This window comes from Plectropomus leopardus, chromosome 13 (genome assembly GCF_026936395.1).
Source record: "Plectropomus leopardus strain MGB_pleo_1.0 chromosome 13, ASM2693639v1, whole genome shotgun sequence".
Taxonomy (NCBI): Eukaryota; Metazoa; Chordata; class Actinopteri; order Perciformes; family Serranidae; genus Plectropomus; species Plectropomus leopardus.
In genome coordinates, this window is record NC_142188.1 from 20,771,542 (window position 1) to 20,794,706 (window position 23,165).

The following is a 23,165-nucleotide window of genomic DNA, read 5'->3' on the forward strand; positions in this document are numbered from 1 at the left end:
TTTTGGCCTTGATTTCCACTTCATACGCTATGACGGGTCTGTACAAGCTATTCTATGTCGTTTTCAGCCATTTTTAGGAGCGGTCAAAATTTGACTTTTTTCGCCATACTATACTATTGCTTTTTTCGTCATTTTTTTTGACATGCTAAATTATGATGTTTTTGGCCTTTTTTGGGCTTGATTTCCACTTTGTATGCTATGACAGCTTTCCAGAAGGTATTCTATGTCATTTTCAGCCATTTTGGGATTGGTCAAAATTTGACATTTTTTGCCATACTATACTATTGCCTTCTTCGTCATTTTTTTGACATGCTAAATGTTGAGGATTTTGACATTTTTTGGCCTTGATTTCCACTTTGTATGCTATGACGGCTTTCTACAAGCTATTCTATGTCGTTTTCAGCCATTTCTAGGAGCGGTCAAAATTTGAAAGTTTTCGCCATACTATACTATTGCCTTTTTCATCATTTTTTTGACATGCTAAATTATGATGTTTTTGGCCTTTTTTTGCCTTGATTTCCACTTTATGCGCTATAACGAGTCTCTACAAGCTATTCTATGTTGTTTTCAGCCATTTTTAGGAGCGGTCAAAATTTGACATTTTTAGCCATACTATACTATTGCCTTTGTCGTAATCTTTTTGACATGCTAAATTATGATGTTTTTAGCCTTTTTTGGCCTTGATTTCCACTTTGTATGCTATGACGGCTTTCTACAAGCTATTCTATGTCGTTTTCAGCCATTTTTAGGAGCGGTCAAAATTTGACTTTTTTCGCCATACTATACTATTGCCTTTTTCGTCATTTTTTTGACATGCTAAATTATGATGTTTTTGGCCTTTTTTGGCCTTGATTTCCACTTTGTATGCTATGACAGCTTTCCAGAAGGTATTCTATGTCATTTTCAGCCATTTTGGGATTGGTCAAAATTTGACATTTTTTGCCATACTATACTATTGCTTTTTTCGTCATTTTTTTTGACATGCTAAATTATGATGTTTTTGGCCTTTTTTGGGCTTGATTTCCACTTTGTATGCTATGACGGCTTTCTACTAGCTATTCTATGTCGTTTTCAGCCATTTCTAGGAGCGGTCAAAATTTGAAAGTTTTCGCCATACTATACTATTGCCTTTTTCATCATTTTTTTTGACATGCTAAATTATGATGTTTTTGGCCTTTTTTGGGCTTGATTTCCACTTTGTATGTTATAACGAGTCTCTACAAGGTATTCTATGTCGTTTTGAGCCATTTTTAGGAGTGGTCAAAATTATGACTTTTTTCGCCATACTATACTATTGCCTTTTTCGTCATTTTTTTGACATGCTAAATTATGATGTTTTTAGCCTTTTGTGGCCTTGATTTCAACTTTGTATGCTATGACGGCTTTCTACAAGCTATTCTATGTCGTTTTCAGCCATTTTTAGGAGCGGTCAAAATTTGACTTTTTTCGCCATACTATACTATTGCCTTCTTCGTCATTTTTTTGACATGCTAAATTATGATGTTTTTGGCCTTTTTTGGCCTTGATTTCCACTTTGTATGCTATGACGGCTTTCTACAAGCTATTCTATGTCGTTTTCAGCCATTTTGAGGAGCGGTCAAAATTGGACATTTTTCGCCATGCTATACTATTGCCTTCTTCGTCATTTTTTTGAAATGCTAAATTATGATGTTTTTAGCCGTTTTGGCCTTGATTTCCACTTTGTATGCTATGACGGCTTTCTACAAGCTATTCTATGTCGTTTTCAGCCATTTTGAGGAGCGGTCAAAATTTGACTTTTTTCGCCATACTATACTATTGCCTTTTTTGTCATTTTTTTGACATGCTAAATTATGATGTTTTTGGCCTTTTTTTGGCCTTGATTTCCACTTTATGCGCTATAACGAGTCTCTACAAACTATTCTATGTTGTTTTCAGCCATTTTTAGGAGCGGTCAAAATTTGACATTTTTAGCCATACTATACTATTGCCTTTGTCGTAATCTTTTTGACATGCTAAATTATGATGTTTTTAGCCTTTTTTGGCCTTGATTTCCACTTCATACGCTATGACGGGTCTGTACAAGCTATTCTATGTCGTTTTCAGCCATTTTGAGGAGCGGTCAAAATTTGACTTTTTTCGCCATACTATACTATTGCTTTTTTCGTCATTTTTTTTGACATGCTAAATTATGATGTTTTTGGCCTTTTTTGGGCTTGATTTCCACTTTGTATGTTATAACGAGTCTCTACAAGGTATTCTATGTCGTTTTGAGCCATTTTTAGGAGTGGTCAAAATTATGACTTTTTTCGCCATACTATACTATTGCCTTTTTCGTCATTTTTTTGACATGCTAAATTATGATGTTTTTGGCCTTTTTTGGCCTTGATTTCCACTTTGTATGCTATGACGGCTTTCTACAAGCTATTCTATGTCGTTTTCAGCCATTTTGAGGAGCGGTCAAAATTTGACATTTTTAGCCATACTATACTATTGCCTTTGTCGTAATCTTTTTGACATGCTAAATTATGATGTTTTTAGCCTTTTTTGGCCTTGATTTCCACTTTGTATGCTATGACGGCTTTCTACAAGCTATTCTATGTCGTTTTCAGCCATTTTTAGGAGCGGTCAAAATTTGACTTTTTTCGCCATACTATACTATTGCCTTTTTCGTCATTTTTTTGACATGCTAAATTATGATGTTTTTGGCCTTTTTTGGCCTTGATTTCCACTTTGTATGCTATGACAGCTTTCCAGAAGGTATTCTATGTCATTTTCAGCCATTTTGGGATTGGTCAAAATTTGACATTTTTTGCCATACTATACTATTGCTTTTTTCGTCATTTTTTTTGACATGCTAAATTATGATGTTTTTGGCCTTTTTTGGGCTTGATTTCCACTTTGTATGCTATGACGGCTTTCTACTAGCTATTCTATGTCGTTTTCAGCCATTTCTAGGAGCGGTCAAAATTTGAAAGTTTTCGCCATACTATACTATTGCCTTTTTCATCATTTTTTTTGACATGCTAAATTATGATGTTTTTGGCCTTTTTTGGGCTTGATTTCCACTTTGTATGTTATAACGAGTCTCTACAAGGTATTCTATGTCGTTTTGAGCCATTTTTAGGAGTGGTCAAAATTATGACTTTTTTCGCCATACTATACTATTGCCTTTTTCGTCATTTTTTTGACATGCTAAATTATGATGTTTTTAGCCTTTTGTGGCCTTGATTTCAACTTTGTATGCTATGACGGCTTTCTACAAGCTATTCTATGTCGTTTTCAGCCATTTTAGGAGCGTTCAAAATTTGACTTTTTTCGCCATACTATACTATTGCCTTCTTCGTCATTTTTTTGACATGCTAAATTATGATGTTTTTGGCCTTTTTTGGCCTTGATTTCCACTTTGTATGCTATGACGGCTTTCTACAAGCTATTCTATGTCGTTTTCAGCCATTTTGAGGAGCGGTCAAAATTGGACATTTTTCGCCATGCTATACTATTGCCTTCTTCGTCATTTTTTTGAAATGCTAAATTATGATGTTTTTAGCCGTTTTTGGCCTTGATTTCCACTTTGTATGCTATGACGGCTTTCTACAAGCTATTCTATGTCGTTTTCAGCCATTTTGAGGAGCGGTCAAAATTTGACTTTTTTCGCCATACTATACTATTGCCTTTTTTGTCATTTTTTTGACATGCTAAATTATGATGTTTTTGGCCTTTTTTTGGCCTTGATTTCCACTTTATGCGCTATAACGAGTCTCTACAAACTATTCTATGTTGTTTTCAGCCATTTTTAGGAGCGGTCAAAATTTGACATTTTTAGCCATACTATACTATTGCCTTTGTCGTAATCTTTTTGACATGCTAAATTATGATGTTTTTAGCCTTTTTTGGCCTTGATTTCCACTTCATACGCTATGACGGGTCTGTACAAGCTATTCTATGTCGTTTTCAGCCATTTTGAGGAGCGGTCAAAATTTGACTTTTTTCGCCATACTATACTATTGCTTTTTTCGTCATTTTTTTTGACATGCTAAATTATGATGTTTTTGGCCTTTTTTGGGCTTGATTTCCACTTTGTATGTTATAACGAGTCTCTACAAGGTATTCTATGTCGTTTTGAGCCATTTTTAGGAGTGGTCAAAATTATGACTTTTTTCGCCATACTATACTATTGCCTTTTTCGTCATTTTTTTGACATGCTAAATTATGATGTTTTTGGCCTTTTTTGGCCTTGATTTCCACTTTGTATGCTATGACGGCTTTCTACAAGCTATTCTATGTCGTTTTCAGCCATTTTGAGGAGCGGTCAAAATTTGACATTTTTAGCCATACTATACTATTGCCTTCTTCGTTAGTTTTTTGACATGTTAAATTATGATGTTTTTAGCCGTTTTTGGCCTTGATTTCCACTTTGTATGCTATGACGGCTTTCTACAAGCTATTCTATGTCGTTTTCAGCCATTTTGAGGAGCGGTCAAAATTTGACTTTTTTCGCCATACTATACTATTGCCTTTTTCGTCATTTTTTTGACATGCTAAATTATGATGTTTTTGGCCTTTTTTGGCCTTGATTTCCACTTTGTATGCTATGACGGCTTTCTACAAGCTATTCTATGTCGTTTTCAGCCATTTTGAGGAGCGGTCAAAATTTGACTTTTTTCGCCATACTATACTATTGCCTTCTCGTCTTTTTTTGACATGCTAAATTATGATGTTTTTGGCCTTTTTTGGCCTTGATTTCCACTTTGTATGCTATGACGGCTTTCTACAAGCTATTCTATGTCGTTTTCAGCCATTTTTAGGAGCGGTCAAAATTTGAAAGTTTTCGCCATACTATACTATTGCCTTTTTCGTCATTTTTTTGACATGCTAAATTATGATGTTTTTGGCCTTTTTGGCCTTGATTTCCACTTTATGCCCTATAACGAGTCTCTACAAGCTATTCTATGTCATTTTCAGCCATTTTTAGGAGCGGTCAAAATTTGACATTTTTCGCCATACTATACTATTGTCCTCTTCGTCATTTTTTTGACATGCTAAATTTTGAGGATTTTGACATTTTTTGGCCTTGATTTCCACTTTATGCGCTATAACGAGTCTCTACAAGCTATTCTATGTCATTTTCAGCCATTTTTAGGAGTGGTCAAAATTTGACTTTTTTCGCCATACTATACTATTGCCTTTCTCATCATTTTTTTGACATGCTAAATTATGATGTTTTTGGGCTCTTTTGGCCTTGATTTCCACTTTGTATGCTATGACGGCTTTCTACAAGCTATTCTATGTCGTTTTCAGCCATTTTTAGGAGCGGTCAAAATTTTACATTTTTAGCCATACTATTGCCTTCTTCGTCATTTTTTTGACATGCTAAATGTTGAGGATTTTGACATGTTTTGGCCTTGATTTCCACTTTATGCGTTATAACGAGTCTCTACAAGCTATTCTATGTCATTTTCAGCCATTTTTAGGAGCGGTCAAAATTTGACTTTTTTCGCCATATTATACTATTGCCTTTTTCGTCATTTTTTTGACATGCTAAATTATGATGTTTTTGGCCTTTTTGGCCTTGATTTCCACTTTGTATGCTATGACGGCTTTCTACAAGCTATTCTATGTTGTTTTCAGCCATTTTTAGGAGCGGTCAAAATTTGACTTTTTTCGCCATACTATGCTATTGCCTTCTTCGTCATTTTTTTGACATGCTAAATGTTGAGGATTTTGACATTTTTTGGCCTTGATTTCCACTTTATGCGCTATAACGAGTCTCTGCAAGGTATTCTATGTCATTTTCAGCCATTTTTAGGAGTGGTCAAAATTTGACTTTTTTCGCCATACTATACTATTGCCTTTTTCATCATTTTTTTGAAATGCTAAATTATGATGTTTTTGGCCTTTTTTGGCCTTGATTTCCACTTTGTATGCTATGACGGCTTTCTACAAGCTATTCTATGTCGTTTTCAGCCATTTTTAAGATAGGCCAAAATTTGACATCTTTCGACATACTTTACTATGGCGTTTTTGGCCATTTCATTGACGTGCTAAATCATGAGGTTTTTTGCCTAGTTTGGCTTTGTCTTGGGATAGTTTGCCATTTGAGGGTTCCACAAATGAGAAATTGAAATCTCAAAATAAGTTATATACGAAACTCAACTTGCACAACCTGGAGTCAGTGAAACTGGGTCATGATTGCTTATAGCAGACATGATGTATAAATGTACCTGTAGACATTTTATTTTCCAATTTAAAAAAATACATCAGCAGTACAGAGCTGAAATCTTTTCAGCAAATCCACTGAATTGTGTCCAAAGTTTTCCTCACTGCGACCTATTGTCCATTCACAAGTTCAGCACTCTATATATTTATTAATATAAAAAATCAATCAACATCTATATCTCTAAGTCTTCATTGAAATGCTCCCAAAACAGACATCCTTTAGATGCTAGATATCATGTTAAAAATGATGTTCCAGTCGGCATCACGATGAGCCCACAGTGATATTTAGTGTCTTGTTGTCATGTGCAGTCTATGGTCAAAATTTTCTTTATCTATAATCATTTTTTGAACCAATTTATTTGACAATACAACTAAAACAAGCAGAATGGGGTTAATTTTAAAAGGAATTTCATCACCAATGCTTTGTGGCACAATGGATAAAACAGCTACTTTAGATACGGTACTCTAAGATTTAAGTCCCAGGTTTGCAAGTTCTAGACTTTCTGAATACACAGTACATCAGAAACCAGCAGGTTGATATGTGATTTTTTTTCAGGGCTGTATTACCAACGGTGAAATTGTTGTCAATAGTTTTTTGACTTCCCTCTCTGTGCTTTCTTTGTCTGAGGCTGCTTCCTAGGCTACGAGCCAGTGGGTGGGGTTAAAGAGGTTGTCAGGAAACTACCTGCACCTGGGTAGATCTCCTGTTTCTGCCCAGCGGTGGTAATCTCTTGTGATTTAAAATTTGACATGTCATATCCTGTGCTGCTTAATTAATTTCAAAACTAAAATTCCCAATCCCAGTGATTTATTTATTGGTTGAGTGGTAAGGTCATTGTCTTTCAATGCAATGATAAGGAGTTCTATTCCTGCTTGTGCCACCCAGCTGGTGGTTTGAACATTTGCGTTTTCCACAATATATTTTGGCACTATTCACATAGTAGCACGATTTGTGTGTAAATTAATAGACACGGGATACACTAAAGACCTTGAACAGAATAAAAATTCAATACAAATGTCACCATCTCAAGCACATCATTTTTGTGACAGTAAATTTGTATATATATCAAAAGAGCATCAGAATAGCGTGAGGACCTCCATGAATACTTTTAAAGAGCACAGAGAGTTTTACTTCTTGTCAATTAAAAAAGTACCATTCAAATTATTATAATCTGCTTGGACCCAATAAGTGCAGTTTGCGATTCAACAGCAGTTATTTTGTGTCTCTTTGTGGTGATTTTGTGTCTTTTTTAGTTGTTGTGTGTCTCTTTGTGGTTTTTGTCCATTTTTTACTGTTTCGTTGTGTCCTTTTGTGTCTCTTTATGGTTGTTATTCCCATGTTGTGGTTATTTTGCCTCTTTGTGATAATTCTGTGTCTTTTTATCCATTTTGTGTCTTTACGGTTGCTTTTCCCATTTTGTGATCATTTTTGCACACTGTGGTAATTTTGTGGCTTTTTGGTTGTTTTGTGTGTCTTCGCGGTTGTTCTTGCTATTTTTGTAGTTCCTTTGCATCTCTTCGTGGGCTTTTGAGTCTCTCTCTGGGTGGTGTATGTGAATTTTCAGTGACAATTTTGCGGGAAGGGCTAGGGGGTGGACCTGACAATTGGGCCCTGGGGCCTGTCACCAGTAAGCCTGTTCAGTAATCAATCTATGACTGCAGGGGGTCCCTAAACCCTTGTTGACAACCACTGGATTAATCAATTGTTTCAGCTCTTTAAAGGTCAATGATTTTTTTTCTTGTCATGTCACCTGTGGCCCTTTTCAGTGATCAATAATTGCAAAGCACAGCACTACAACAGTGAGGAGAAAACAATCCTGGACAAGGAGGTGTATTGAAAAGAAATCTTTTATATAGTACATGTGATTACACTTGAAGACACCCAACAGTAGATCTAATAAACCCATCATTTATTCACGCTCTAAATGTTTCTTCCTCAAATGTGATAATCATATGTTGCATCTCAGTGTAAAAATCATCATTCCTTACAAAGGTTTACATTTATGTCTAGCAATAATTCCAGAGGAATACAATATTATAATTTATTGTCATAGAGCATGACAATGGGAAACAGTGCTAATGTAATCTATTGCAAAACAAAGAAAAGGCAGTGAAGTGGACTTCAGCTGTATCTGCTCATACAGTATGTGCATGCTCAACCTGCAGATGTCACTGTCCCCCTCGAGGTTAGTCAGCAACCAAATGCAAAAATATAAAAAGTCTGGTGCGTTAAGAGTTTGTTCCAAAGAAAAAAAAAACTCAGTCAGATGAGTAAAAGAAGGAAAGTATTAAAGAGTCTGTCTGCAGCGGTCTGTGGTGGCACTGTAAAAAACAAATAGCGAGCATGTGTGGTCGAGTGATGTTCATACATTCACAACAAGGCAGAGTTTCCAGCAGTCACTTTACAAGGCATATGCCTCAGTCACTCTCAGGTTCAGCTCGGTTGTTAACTTGCCTCAGAAATGTGATTGATGGAGACAGATACAATAAGATTTTTTTTTTTGACAAAGAGCTGAGGTGAACAAATAGGAGCCATTGTCATGTGTTAGTACGCCTCTCCTCAAGCCACAGTGAGACAGTTTTCTGCCGGATATTTTCTCAAGGAACAAAGAAAAAATAGTGATAATTGCCGCAGATTAGTTTGTGTGCATATAAGTCTACAAAGTTAAATGTAATAGGAATTCAAAGGGAGGCTCAGTGATAGCTATGGTTAAAGTTATTAAAGGGGTAGTTCCAAGTTTTGATGTCTTATGATAAGTTGTTAGTGCTTTGAGTCCATCCAACGATTGGTATACCTGAAGCATTATTAGTGAAAATGGGCCAGTTAATAGTTTGAACAGCTAAAGGATGGTTTAAAATACATTTTTATATAATTTAAATGACAATACATGTAAACACACGTATTACCTGTATTACTTGGTTAATAAACAATTTGCTGCCAGTACTCGGCAACAGAAAATGTGATGCTTTGTGGATGAACCAAAAGCACTCACATTTTTTGACAAATTTGAACCGTCTCATGCATTGAAAACTTATGCAACAGAGATACTGGTTTTAGGTATTGCGTGACTTAACTGTGGGCCTGAGCAATGGGTGTCAGCATTGACAGAGTGGGAGTTTAGCCTCCGGAAAGCACATTACCACAGGAGGGCCAATCAGTGTGTGGACCTGACCTCTTCTTTCAGGATGAATAAAGAGAGAGAGTCATTGCAAGAAGAAAAAAAAGAAAAAGCTTCTTCACCTCAGATTGATCCTCAGGTGTCCGGACAGGTCCCTTCACACCAGATGAGGCCGCTGGGTTGACAGCTCCAGGACATCCACGGTGTGAGACACAGCTATATGTACAGTGAACAAAAGGCAGGTGTTTGTCATTAAGTTTACACCTGAGGGACGCCACTGTGGGCCTCCCGTTTATTTTCAGGCATTCAGCATTTTAGGCATTCTTCTTTGGATCTTAAAGGTGTGTAAATGTGTATATGTCAAAGACAGCAAGTCCACACGGTGTTAGGCCTGCCTCAAAATTCTTTTTTTCTAAGAACTGAAAAATTTCAGGCAAGTTGGCAAGTCTTCCCAGGCGCGAGGATGTTGTGAATCCATGGAATGATTGAGAGGTACAGCAAAATTAACACATGACTCCATCAGTGATACCTGATAATCTTTTGGGTAAGAAGGATTACAATTGATATTGTCCAGGTCTTTGCGTCAACTCTGATAACTTCTGAGTGGAATGGACGTCAATGAATGATACACAATCTGTGCCTTCTCCATCTCGCCCTTGACTGAAATGTTACTGATCAGAGGGCAGTCTAAAAGACTTTTTCCATCCAGGGAGCTTTGCGAAAGATAGGGCAGGTCAAATGTCCTGACACTGACATGAAGAAATGTATCTCCCTCCCTGTGTCTGTTGGTGTTTGCATGGTGATATTTCATGGGGTCAGTGTGCAAATGTTGACATGGAGGTCCTGGCTCTCCCTCTCCAGTTGAGCCCTGTGGTGGCGCCTGCCTCTCCGCTGCCCTCTGCTGGCTCTTCACGCTTGCGCAGCTTTGTGGCGAGCTGGATGATGCACTGGTCCCAGTCTTCGGGTAACAGCAGCATGAGGAAACCCAGGCAAATGATGAACACAGCAATGAGGCGCACTGTGTTGAAATTAATTTCACATGTGTAGAGGTCCACCACTGTGGAATTAGGAGGATGCATCAGTATGAGCATATGAAAGAGTTTGCAAATATTGTAATTAAGGCCTAATCCACACGGTCACAGGTACTTTTGTGAACGGGATTATCCCTCCTTTGTTCTAAAAAAAAAAAAATCCTGACAACACATATTTAGAAAAAAAAATCTCTGTCCAAATGAAAATGCAAAAACACAATATCTGGTATGCAGGTATTATTAAAATCTATGATAAAGATAGACGACATAACAGTTCCACAAAAGTGAGGCCAAAACATCTTGATCGTCCCGTGGTGACTGGCTGCAGTTTAGGTCATAAATCATGGTGTATGGCACATGAGCCAAACTAAAAAATGAAAGTACACAACAAATACGTTGTTCCTAAAGATGGTTTCTGTCATTTTCTTATCAAACTGGTGTTTGTTTTTTTCTGATAAATTAGTTTTAATAATAATTTTATAATCAAAATAAGGAGATTTTATAACATTATTGACAGCTACATGTGCCAATTGGGGTGCAATGAAATTTATGGGTCCAGTGGATGGGCGGGAACTTGATACTATGGAGATCCTTACTATGCAGACTCTGGCTCCACATTGCATCACCAGCGCAAGATTACAGCAGCCGTATGAGAGATATTTTGGCTTCAGTTTTGAACAGTGGGAGTGAGTGGAAACTTTCTACATGAAAACATGTAAAAAGTAATATTGGCAAGGTTAGAACCACTTTTGAATGCATAAGCCATGGCATGAAATGATAACAGCGCACATTCTGGCATTACAAGCCAAAAACTCGGTTTTCCCTGTCTGCATGGCAACACTATAACCTTAAATGCAGTTTGCATGTAGACAAAAGGCCAAAACGCATAAAAAGTATGTTTGCAAAAATACCCCTGTCTATGTGGACAAGGCCTAACACACAAGAATTTATAGGATTGGTGTAAACAATCAATATCACCATGAATAATAACTTTGTCACCAACCACTAATTATTAATTGAGAAAGAAAACCATTTTAAAATTTAAATTCTATTCTTCATTAAATATACATGAAAACTTTTTGGGGGATTTTAACACCATCAAATATTTAATGGTGGCCGGATTGAAAAAAAACAGGTCTGGGAGGAAAGCCAAGGGACTTACTGGCATTTACAGGAACACTTAGGACGATGCCCAGGGAGATTAATGTTGGGTATGTTATAGCAATGCCAAAGTTCACCAGGACATTGAAAGCTGTGGGAGGAAGCAAAGTCAGAACAGCAGCAGACTACACAATGAGGCTGTAAAACCAAAAAACTTGTAAAATGATATACATGGGTTGCGCAATCAACCCAGTATCAGATTTATGCACAACACTGCATCATGTATCATGATTTCGTACCAAACAGCAGGCCTGCAACCCCACAGAGGTAGGCCCAGGGGATGTCTCCAGGTGAGCCAATGTACTCCACATGTGTAAAATACAGGATGACCGGCACAAAGCTGATGAAAACAAAGTTGGCGCTACCAACAATGCTCAAAAAGAGTGCAGCCTCTCCGAATTTGGCACTGCCCAGGACCATCTTAAAGAGCACCTGAAGACAAACAGGGAGGGAGAGTGATGAATGCACAAAACCTGCCCCCTTATGGAGCACAGGGATATTGCAGAGGGGCACACTTGCCAACTACCTGTCATGTGTCTGGCACATGGCCGCTTCTGTCTGTTTATCACATTAGGCAGCGCAGACAGCAGGGCAGAGGAGACCAGAGCGCCGTCAAAATATAGCTATCTGTCCCGTAACCCACTTGATCGGGACATTGCAGCCCAAGGCCAGAAACCAAACGCTCACATATCACATGCTTCTGTCAGCTGTGTCTTACATTTCATAATCTCCTGTCTTCTCCCACCTGGTTATGTAAGTAGGAGGGAGCTGGTCCAGGATTTCTTAAATAAGACAAACCTATTCATACATGTGCTGAGCTATTTTTACATTTTTGTTCCACTGCATATGAAGGTGTCACTACGAGGTAGGTTTATGGAAGGACACAAGCTTAGTAATGTTCTTGACAACTGACCAAATGCAAACAAATACCTTGTAGAGGGCTGACATCGAAGCAGAGGCCACGACCAGAGTAATGCCGATGACTGAGTGGCTGTGGAATCCATCAGCATAGGTCATCATTACAATGCCTGCTATGGCCAAGATAGCAGCCACTATCTGTGAAGAGAGAGAGAAGGAGGAACATCAGCGAATGACGAATGGACGACACGCTGCTCGCAGTGTGGCGATAAAGACGACCGAGCCTTTACTGCTGTGCAGGGACACAGCAGGCACACATGGCGCATTGTTTTGCACTGCAGAAGCATCACAGGACAAGGCTTGTTGGCATAATTAATATGCAGGTTTTATTTCATAGTCAGCAGAACATGTCTAGTATTGACATTTTCTTGCATTTAGGCAAACACAAACATCAAACACACTCAGTGGTGGAATGTAATTAAGTACATTTACTATAGTATGCAGTACAGTTTTTTAGCTATTTGTACTTTACTTGAAAATTTCCATCTTATGCAACCCTATGCTTCTATTCTGCTACATTTTGGAGGGAAATAGAGTGGAATATAGAAACAAAATATTACTTTTTACTTCGCTGTATTAATCTAGTTACTTTCAAATTAAGATTTTACATGAAAAATACATATTTATACATATTATGAAATAGTAAAACACAGTGCATTATTAACTAAATGTATGACTCCTATAAAAAAGAAAATTGCTGCATGGCAGTGGCGTTCCCATTGGGGGGCTACGGGAGCCATAGTCCCCTGATACAATTTCCACCCTCAGAAGAGAAGTAGGCTCCAGCGTTTCAAAAATAAAAACAGATTTGTGAGACAGAACTTCTTTTTTATCTTCTCTCCCACATTACATCATTTGATGACAGCTCAAATTTATCTGAAGAAATTTGTGATATAATAATGTTATTTATCATATCAGTCACAGAGGCTGATTTTCTGCAAAACTAATATTTTTTATTCTTGATATTTTAAGTACATTTAGCTGATAATACTTCTGTTTTGTTTTGGGGGGGGTGTCTACTTTTTTAAAAAATCTTTATTTTAAATGCTGAGCTTGTAATGGAGTATTTTTTACATACATGTATTGGTACTTTTACTTCAGAATCTGAGTACATTTTTTACCGCTGTATACAATCTGTTCTCAGATTCACGGCACAAGTGCCTCCAACACACGACAGTCAGCTTCTACAGTGTTGGCCCAATTGTCTGACATTGATTTTCGTTACACTGCCATCATGTTTACAAACCAAATACTCCCCTAGATCCCTCACTCCTCACACCCACCTCCACTCCCTGCCTCTGAGATTATCACAGCTTCAAGACTTAACCAAACCATCTGTTTCCCTCTGCTCTCAATCATCCTTATAGAACCAAAACCAAAATCTTTCATTTCTATTGGTTTCCTTAACAGAATTTGTCTTTGTTACATGTTTGAGGGCATGTGTGTGCAAATCTAAAGCATAGCCATAGAGAAAGGGCGCAGTCCACTTGAGTGGATCACCTCTGCATTAAAGAGGTGTCGGGAAGATAAATGAGCCGTGTGTTTTTGCTTGGACAAAGCCCTTGGGCACCTTTGGCAAAATGGCTCTTTCTGCACTGCAGGCTGGCTGTCAGTCACAGCTACACCTTTCTGTGCGCGTTTCTTGTGATGGACTGTTTGCTCACAGGGTCAGCGACCCTGCATGTGTAAGTGTTTTAGTTTCCTGGGGTGTTTCAGCACAAACTGAGGGTCAGAGGAGAAAAAGCATTGCAACATGTGCACATTGAGTCAATAATAGTAATGTACGTGACAGTTTCATCACTGTGGATTAAGCTGAAAATAATTCCCTGTACAACTGATCAATCCAAATGCAAGTCACACATCAACCAAAAGGCTCTTCAATTCATTTCATGACCTTCCAACCTCTAAGCCTACCATCAAAGTGAGCCATCTTTTAATGTACACAATATCCCTGAAACAACCAACAAGGCTGACTGAGCATCCCCCATCTTTCTCTCTGCCCTCCTTCACTTTCATAACAAACTTGTCCAAGATCCCCTGCATTGCTGCAGACATCCAAACACTGCAATCCCCACCACCAAGCAAAAGAGAGAGGGAGAGGGAGAGAGAGAGAGAGGCTGGGGGTGTGAAAGAGAGAGAAGCAGGATTATTACAGTTTTTGTCTTGTACAGAGGCCTTTCATTGCAGATAATGGGGGTGGGGAGTTGGGGCATGCACAAGGGAGAGATGAGGTGGTTGTGAAGTGTGTGAAAGAAAAAAAAATGGGGGAAAGCCATTCTGCAGAGTGCAGGACGGCTGCAGATATGAAAGCATCTGAAGAGCGCAGAGAGAGGAGAGCGGGGAGATACCTCTATTCATAAAGCTAAACCCCCACTCCGCTGCTTCTCTCCCTTCGTCTGGACAAAATTGGCGACAAACAACACACAGACACACACCAGGAGGCACATATGAATGACATGGCGTTCACTGGTGGGAAATCACGCTGTCACATGGGTAACATGCTGTCTACTCGATCGTGCTTGTGTGTGCCGCTTGCACATTCAGCTGCATTTCATCAAAGCAACACAACACATATTATTTGCATACGTTTGGGAGATATAATCGCACAGCATTTCTTGTCATTGTGAATGAACTGTAATGCACAATAGAGGTGATACATATACACCAGGGTCCTAATTGCAGAGAATTTCCTTAACTTCTTGTCCTATCTTAAGTTTGAAAAATCCTATCTTCTTGCAGTAGCAATTGCTAAATTCATGGCTGTGTCCGATCCTATGTCAGACCTCCTTTCTTATCTTAACGGGGGGGTTCTGATTTTTTGTTGTATAGGGGTATTCATAGACAGTATATTACATTCATTCGATGTCAGTTGGCAAGGCCCAGGCTGGAGTCCGACAGGCTCTCGTCAAAGCCACTAGACTCCACTGACAAAAACAGTAATTTTAGCTCACTCAACACGGTGCTGCTCGGTTACTGCAGCCTTAATCAGTTAATTAGTTTGTGTTATTGTGTGACCTTAGTAAATCCAAACTAACCTTTAAAGATTATTTTTGGGCATTTTTCATCTTTTATTAACAGTTATAGCAAGGCTGGACCCAGGCTGTACACTCCATATTTTACTAATTGATCATTTTTAAACTCTAGTTAATCTTCTTGGCGGTCAATATATACCCATTAATACATGGTCCAACTAATGTCAAGAGTCATCATACGGTTTGAGTAGCCTTTCACCTGTTATTTCATTGTCCATGTTGTTCCCCTTTTTTATTGTCATGGCAGCTGCAACTGTGCTGCTGCCATTTTGGCAGTTATTTATTGAGTTTAGAAAAAGGTCTATGTCATGTTAGGATTCCTAACTTTGGAAATCCATATATTTTGATGGATCTGTAAAAGCTAATTTTCAATTTTTAAAAAAAAGGTAGTTTTTTTTTTCAAAATGCAGTCAGGAAACATGTTTAAGTATCACGGAAGATCCTGAATGTACTCCTAAGCTGAGATAAGATAGGATTTCAGACTTAGGAAGTTTCTGTAATGAGGCCCCAGGATACAATTTAAATCCACACAAATAGCTGACTTCTTTCTCTCTACCACCAAAGCAAAGAGAGACACAATAAGAAGCTTAAAGGAGAGTGAAGGTCACCTTATTATCTTATGGTATTAAACATACAGAAAGCTTGAAATAGCTGTAAGCTGGACTATGTTAGTTTATCACAAATATCATAACCAGAAAGAGAACCACGGACATATAACATTTTTGTTTATGTTAGTCATGACTCCTCCATGGGGTCAAAAAAGAAAACCTATGGGTCACAGTAAAGAAGACCTATTTCTGCTGCACAAAATTCAATATATATTTTATTTTGTAAGAAAACGTCATACTTTTGCCTCTTAAGGGCTCCGAGCATGATCAAACTGAGTCAATCTGGGAAGCAAAATTCAATATTTAGTGGAAATACTCATGAATCAAATTTTCATATTTTTTTAAAAACGTACTTTAAATATAGATATTGGAAATCCGCCTCAAGAGTGCACTACTGGTCAGCTCTAATCTGCTGAATTTGGTTTGAGACGTGTGGTATTCAAGATAAAACAAGCATGATCAAACATTCAATTAAAAGATAATATTCGCTTCGATTCTAGTTTCCAAGAACCAAAACCTACACTTATAATATGTAACCTTATAAGCAGCAGACATAATAGCAAATGGACTCAAACACTGCAAAATGTCATCTTCTATATTATTCTTCATGTGACATTGTAGCAATTATATTATGCAAATGACTTCCTTCTAACAGCTGCTTGTTTTGTTTGTTATTCTGTTTTTTTTTAGGTGTGTAACCTCGAGGGTAAATACTTGTTTTACTACCCACCTTGCTTTATGTGACCTGTGCTTGACTCAGACTCTTGTTTAAAGATGCCACAGGGAACATTTTCTCTCAGGACGTGAAAAACAACAAAGCTCCCGCACACAGCCGGATGTACTCACCCTGACCCCCATGAAGCGGTCTCTAAGTACAATCCAAGACAGCAGGAAGACGAAGGCCTTGTTACAACAGAAGAGTGCAGACACGTCTGTTGTGTTGATCTTCCTGAGAGCCTGCAGGTACAGGTAGTTGGTGAGGATCCACAGCAGGCCAAACGGAGCCACCTTGGTGAAAAACACCTTGGGTGTCAGCCCGTCGTCCCCGAAAAACCTACAGCACTCCCTGTGCAGAGACACGATGCAGAGCACTATTAAAAAACGTGGTATTACTATTTCAAAAGTTGATAAATGTTATAATGGTCTGGGACTTTAATCAATATTTAAGGACACAAACAGCTCTGTCTGTTCTAATAATACCAGAGAGACCAAAGATGTTAATCAGTGATGAGTTTATGAAGGAATTAACATTTTAACAGTTACAGCTAAATGAACATTGCATCGCAGTGCATGTGGGACCAAGACAAATAAGTAAATATTTACGAAAACAATCAGATCTGCCACAAGGCATTTAAGTTAAATATTTCTGAGCTGTCTCCATTAATGAAATTAAACTATTTATTTCCTCTTCAGGTGTTTTATTTTTTTTCCTGTTTCTGCTCTGGAGTATAAGTACAAATGAGAGCAATATCTATACAATGTAGAAGAAAATAAATTGAAACAATATATTATTAGAAACTGATCTCATGGTCCCACTGCACTTGTTTAGCCTTTAAGCACATGTCCTGTGCATGAGCATCAACTGTAGAGACAAAACACTCAGCTTAGCCAAGTGCCAGGATAATTTCTGCTGCATCAGCAGGACATGAAAAAGTGAATCAAAGAAAAAACTGTACACTGTTAACTCAGTCTCACTGGACATACCTGTGCAGCAAAATGGAAACTGGGCAGCGTGGTAACATTTTGTTATCTTGAAAAATTGATTCAACTTCAAGGGCTGCATGAAGCTTCGGAGGAGCATTTAATTACACACAAAAAGCTAGGGATGTACCTGTATATGAATACATTATTGCCAATATTAAATCAATTTGATGTTTTGAAGACCTAACAATTTCATGCCAATCAATACTAGATGAGAAAATACAACATTTGCCAAATTTAATTTAACTTCTACTATAAACCATGCCTTTACCCAGTACTCTATCCACATACAGATACAGATAATTTGTTGGTTGAACAGATCCACATAATGACATCTCTAAGCATCTCTGTAAGAAGCTGTAGGTTTTCAAATATTTAAAATGAATGAAAATGCCCTGAAAATGAAAGCAGACTGTCTATAGCTATTAGACAGTCAATGTGTCACATTCGACGTAAGATGAGAGAGAAATTAAAGCGCTACTTCAAGTATCAGTATCAAAATACTTGGTAGTGATGCCGTCCACTCTGTTATTATGTTTTGAAATGTTCTACTCAATAAGAGGTTACGTTCCATGCTGCTGTGATGCCAAGAAAAACTACACCACTCTCTCTCTCTCACGCCTTCCCCCGAGTCAAAACATAACATTAATGCATTTTGGAGACGCTGGCATTTTGACTGTGCTCTTGAGTTACACCGTTTACTCTGAAAGCCACTGGCCCAGTGAAAGTGATGAAGCAGCAATAGCTGAGGAGTGGCAGGTAGCACATTTGTCAGAGCGTCCTGAGGAGCAGCATTGTTACGAATCAGCTCCAGAGAGCTGATTTAGCACTAATCTAACACACACCCCTTTATAAACACACTGATTTAGTGACAATAACATTAAACGCTATCATCATTTCATTATAGGCACTGGATACACCACCTACACTTCTGAACATCTGACAGTTTGTGGTTTGTTTCTGCTGTGCTGTTGCACTCCAGAGACCCGTAATCTGCATTGATTTTAGAAAGACTTCCAGCTCTACAACTGTGCCAAGGAAAGTGTCATGGAAACACATTTTAAATCATCCAGCAGCTCATAAAGTCAACTGTAACACTTTAAAGGGGGCATATTATGCTCATTTTTAGGTTTATACTTAATTTTGGGTTGCTTCTAGAGCTATTTTCTTCATACTCTCTATGCTGTACTGCACTGCTGTATCTGGTCTGCATTTTCAAGTCTTCCCAGCATCTTTACACTATTCTTGCAGCCAGAGTAATGACTGAGTACGTTTACATGCACAAAACATTCAGTTTTTTGCACTTATTCCAAAAAAGACAATAGTTTTACTAAGCTATATATATATGGCTCACGAAAATGAATATTCCATTAGCATGCCCGTTTACATGCAGCCATCCATACTCTGATTATTTACATGTCCTAACATGTCATTTATCACAGAAAATATAGAAAAGTAGAACTGCAAGAGCTGCTTTTCATTTTACTTCCTGCAACAAAATTGTTTTTATTCTCACAGTTTCCTATTGGTGGTGTTCTTGAGATATTGCTTTCACAAGAATGAGATGAATGCAAGGTCACTGTGACCTTGACCTATGACCACCAAAATCTAATCAGCTCATCCTTTGGTGTACTTGAGTGCTTGTACCAAATTAAAAAAAAAAATCCCTTGAGATATTGCATTCACAAGAATGAGACAGACAAGGTCACAAGGACCTTGACCTTTTACCCATGAACATCAAAATCTAATCAGCCCATTGTTGAGTCCAAGTAAATGTTTGTGTCGAGTTTGAAGAAATTCCCTCGAGTTATTCTTGAGATATCACATTCACAAGAATGTGCCGGGCATTTGGACAATCCAAAAACACAATGCCTAACAAACACCCAAACAACTTTAGAATTCATTCAAGGAACTTTTACAAGGGTCTCATAATAACCGAGAACAGTCGAACCCTCTCAAACTACAGTAAAGAAAAACACGAGTCCTTGTGTTGCAGTCAAAACATGAACATGCAGACTGTGAAGATGTGATTTTATCAGGTCAATTATAATACGTCTCTTGTGGCTAAAATATGTAATTTAATCTCAAAATGTGACATATCTGCCTCTTACAGTGAAAATCCTCATATCTATCAGAAGGGGTGCCAGCTATTACCACTGTCAGGTTTTTGCCTCTACTTTATTCTCCGTTTTATATAAAAAGACATACAAATACAAAAGTCAGCTATTGATCTCTATTCCTCCGCATTGTCTGAGATACACCAGTAGGTGCTATTTGAATAAAAGCAGTGAACAGACCATTTGATATTCATAGCACATCAGCTCCGGTCGAGGAGTGGGAGATCGGTGTGTAAGTCCTCAAAAAGGAAGAGTTACATCACAGCTGTGCATCAGAAATACATAGCCAATCCCCTCCTGGCTCACCCACCCACCACACCTTCCACATACCTCCACCCTCTTTGTCTCTTTGTGCTTAAGTAGCACAGCAGGTAGCAGAGATAAGACTTTGTCTAAAGAACATGATGAATGGACTGTTTCGACTGTGAAAATACCTCGAACACACTTAGGATTACATTCTGTTTGCCGCAGCAGCAACTGGCGATGGCATGGGAGCCTGATACTCCAGAGTAAATTTGGTGGGCTATTTTGGAAAACAAACTTGAACACAGAGTGCCTCTGTATAATGAACAGCAAACATGGAAGGTAAACAACTATTTTCATTCAGTGACATTATCAACAGACCTAAATGATGAGACTGCTGCTATTCTAAAAGTAAGCAGAAGCCCTCTTTGGGGGTCTTGACCATGGGTTCGGACCTACTGCATTCATATATGTCAGACAGGACTTCTCAGCAATCTTCACAGGATGTGCCTGAGCTTTTCGGCTGTAAGTCTTATCTGTATGAAGAAGAACACTGAGACTATTTGTTATCAGCTTTCCACAAAATGATTTCTAATGACTTTCCTTTTCATTCTGGTCTACTGAGGCTGCTGATGGGAATTTCTTTCTTTTCTGTCATGTAAAATTGTCTCATAGTTAAAGTCTGTGCATCATCGGAAAACTTTTTTCTTCGACTGAGGCTCACTTCACATACACGGTTGATATTTTTTCTCTTAATCATTTCTGTTATACTGGTACTGCAGAATAAATCATGGTGTGTATTGGACTTGCTAGATATGACATTCAGAATAAACAATAAAACACACAAACTTCTAGCAATGATATAAATCAAAGTATTAAAGCAGCATCTCTAATAGCTTTTTTAAAAATTCATTAAACTGTCAAGCTACTAAAACATTGATGCAGGCCAAGTACCCTCCCTCATTGCAACGGCACTCATTGATGGCACTCACTGATGCCCCCCCAGCAGGACAATGCACCATCTACATCGCTCAGGAAAAAACTCTGAACTGCTCAGGAATGGATCAAGCAACATGACAAAGAGTCCAACGTGTCAACCTGGCTTCAAAATTCCCCAGATCCCAATCTAATTTAGCATCTGTGTGATGTCCTGATACTGCAGAGGTAATCCTGATCCATAATGCAGGCTTTTTGGATAAAAGACATCCTTTTATTTTGTGGGCTGCGAGGTGGTCCCACTAATGCTCAATCAGATTGGGATCTGGGTAATTTAGAGACCAGGTTGACACCTTATGCTCTTTGTCATGTTCCTTGAGCCACTGCTGAGCACTTTCTATGGTGTGTTGGGTGGTACTGTCCTGCTAGGGGGCCATTTCCATCAGGGAGTACTGTTGCCATGAGAGTGTGGCTTTGTTTAGGCACAAAAACCATTTGGTTTTAGTTGGTAAAAGATTCTGTTTTGGCTTAAAATACCTGGTTTGGGTGGCACAATTGCAGCCGAAAATGTCTCTCTAGAAAACAAATCGGTAGTAAATGGACCTGTACTTCGAGCACGCCCTTCTAGTCTTCCGACCGACCACTCACCCACCTCACACTACATGCCACACTCACCAATTCATACACTGGTACCATACAAGGTGAAACCTGCTGCTCAGTAATCATTCTCTTACTCTTATGCACCAATGAAACAACCATCAGTATCTTTTGTATCTTGCCCAAGGATACTTCGACATGTGGACTGGAGGAGCCAGATCAAACATCAATCATCTTACTTCCTAAGCCACAGACGGCTCTTTGTTTGTTAGTCTGCAGTGTGGTAACCGTCTCGCCAAGGTGTCATGCCATCCACCATCCCCTCCACCTCTCCATGACAAAGTCCACTCTTGTAATCTGAACTACATCACTTTATAACCTTCATGTGACATGTATGAAAAGTAAAAATGTAACATATCCATGGTTCGAAGAACCGTACAATGCCAACATTTTTTTCAGGCAACTGGTATGTTTTTAGCTTTTCTCCACTGCCTCCCGGTTGCCAGCTCTAGATTTAAAGGAGTTGTTGTGGCAGAAGCCTCCGCTTTTCAGAGCAGGGACTTCATACTGTTCCAAGGTCAAGGAAGTTTGTACTTTTGCAGCTGTTGCTCCTTGACTTTGCAACAGCCCCCAACAAGCCAAAACAACCCCCGTATGTTTCTTTGGCTTCTTCGGCTTACTTTGTAGGATAAACACTTATTTCTCCTCCCCTCTTTACAAAGTGGTGTGTCATAATGTTTTCTTTCATACAGTGTGAATCTCCTCACCTGAATCTCTGTCTGGGCGTCTGCCTCTCTGGACTCTTGCACAGGTGGCCGATGTAATACAGGGGGAAGAAGAGGCAATTCCAGGAGGTGGCGAACCAGGTGAGGGTGAAGGGGGCATCAAACTGCTTGAAGGTCAGCTTGGCCAGCTGGGTGGACCCTGCCCAGGACGAGCACACACACATCACCATAGCGACTCCCCACAGGGCCTTCTGCACCTGTATGGTTGTTACTCGAATGCAGCAGTGGAGCTTCCGTCTGTTGGAGCCGGACTCCCCTCCTGCTGCACCGCCAGCCGACTGTGCGTCTGTGGTGCCCACCACATTCTCCCTGGTGCGATCTTCTCCTGCAGATGAACACATACAGATCCATGTGAGACTCACAGATAAACACACTGATACTATATTTTTCTATCATCAGGAATATTTTAACTATTTTTTTTCTTTCTTTATTGCTTTAAAAATTTGTTATCACACTAAAGGTCCAGTGTGTAAGATTTAGGGAGATTAAGTGGCATCTAGCACTGAGGATTATGGATTGCAACCAGCCTAATCCTCTCCAGGTTAGAATTCTTTAAGTGTTTAGGAGATTTTTACCATGAGCTGAATTATTCAGAGGTCTCCTTTGCTCCAGAACAGACGGATAAGAGGATTTAAACCAGTAAAAACACCAACAAAAGCAGTTTTATGATACAAATCAGTGTTTCTCCAATGCTGTATGGCTTGTCAGAGGTGGGCTAC

At 38.8% G+C, this 23,165-nt stretch overlaps 1 protein-coding gene across 7 annotated transcripts in view; it reads right to left on the reverse strand.

Annotated features, from left to right (window-relative positions):
* slc35f3b (solute carrier family 35 member F3b) overlaps nt 1–23,165 on the reverse strand; it is an 80,008-nt gene that overhangs the window by 7,373 nt on the left and 49,470 nt on the right. For 4 of the 7 annotated variants that reach the window (XM_042501866.2, XM_088086773.1, XM_088086774.1 and 1 more), the window contains 6 exons: nt 22,429–22,771; nt 16,914–17,133; nt 12,440–12,565; nt 11,749–11,941; nt 11,511–11,600; nt 8,035–10,374 (listed from right to left, as the gene is read on the reverse strand). In XM_042501866.2, coding sequence (XP_042357800.2) covers nt 10,133–10,374; nt 11,511–11,600; nt 11,749–11,941; nt 12,440–12,565; nt 16,914–17,133; nt 22,429–22,771 — 1,214 coding nt within the window. In that variant the 3' untranslated portion in view covers nt 8,035–10,132. Of the gene's footprint in view, nt 1–8,034; nt 10,375–11,510; nt 11,601–11,748; nt 11,942–12,439; nt 12,566–16,913; nt 17,134–22,428; nt 22,772–23,165 lie in introns of those variants that run through there. The other 3 variants (XR_015778505.1, XM_088086776.1, XM_088086775.1) reach the window with 3 other exon arrangements.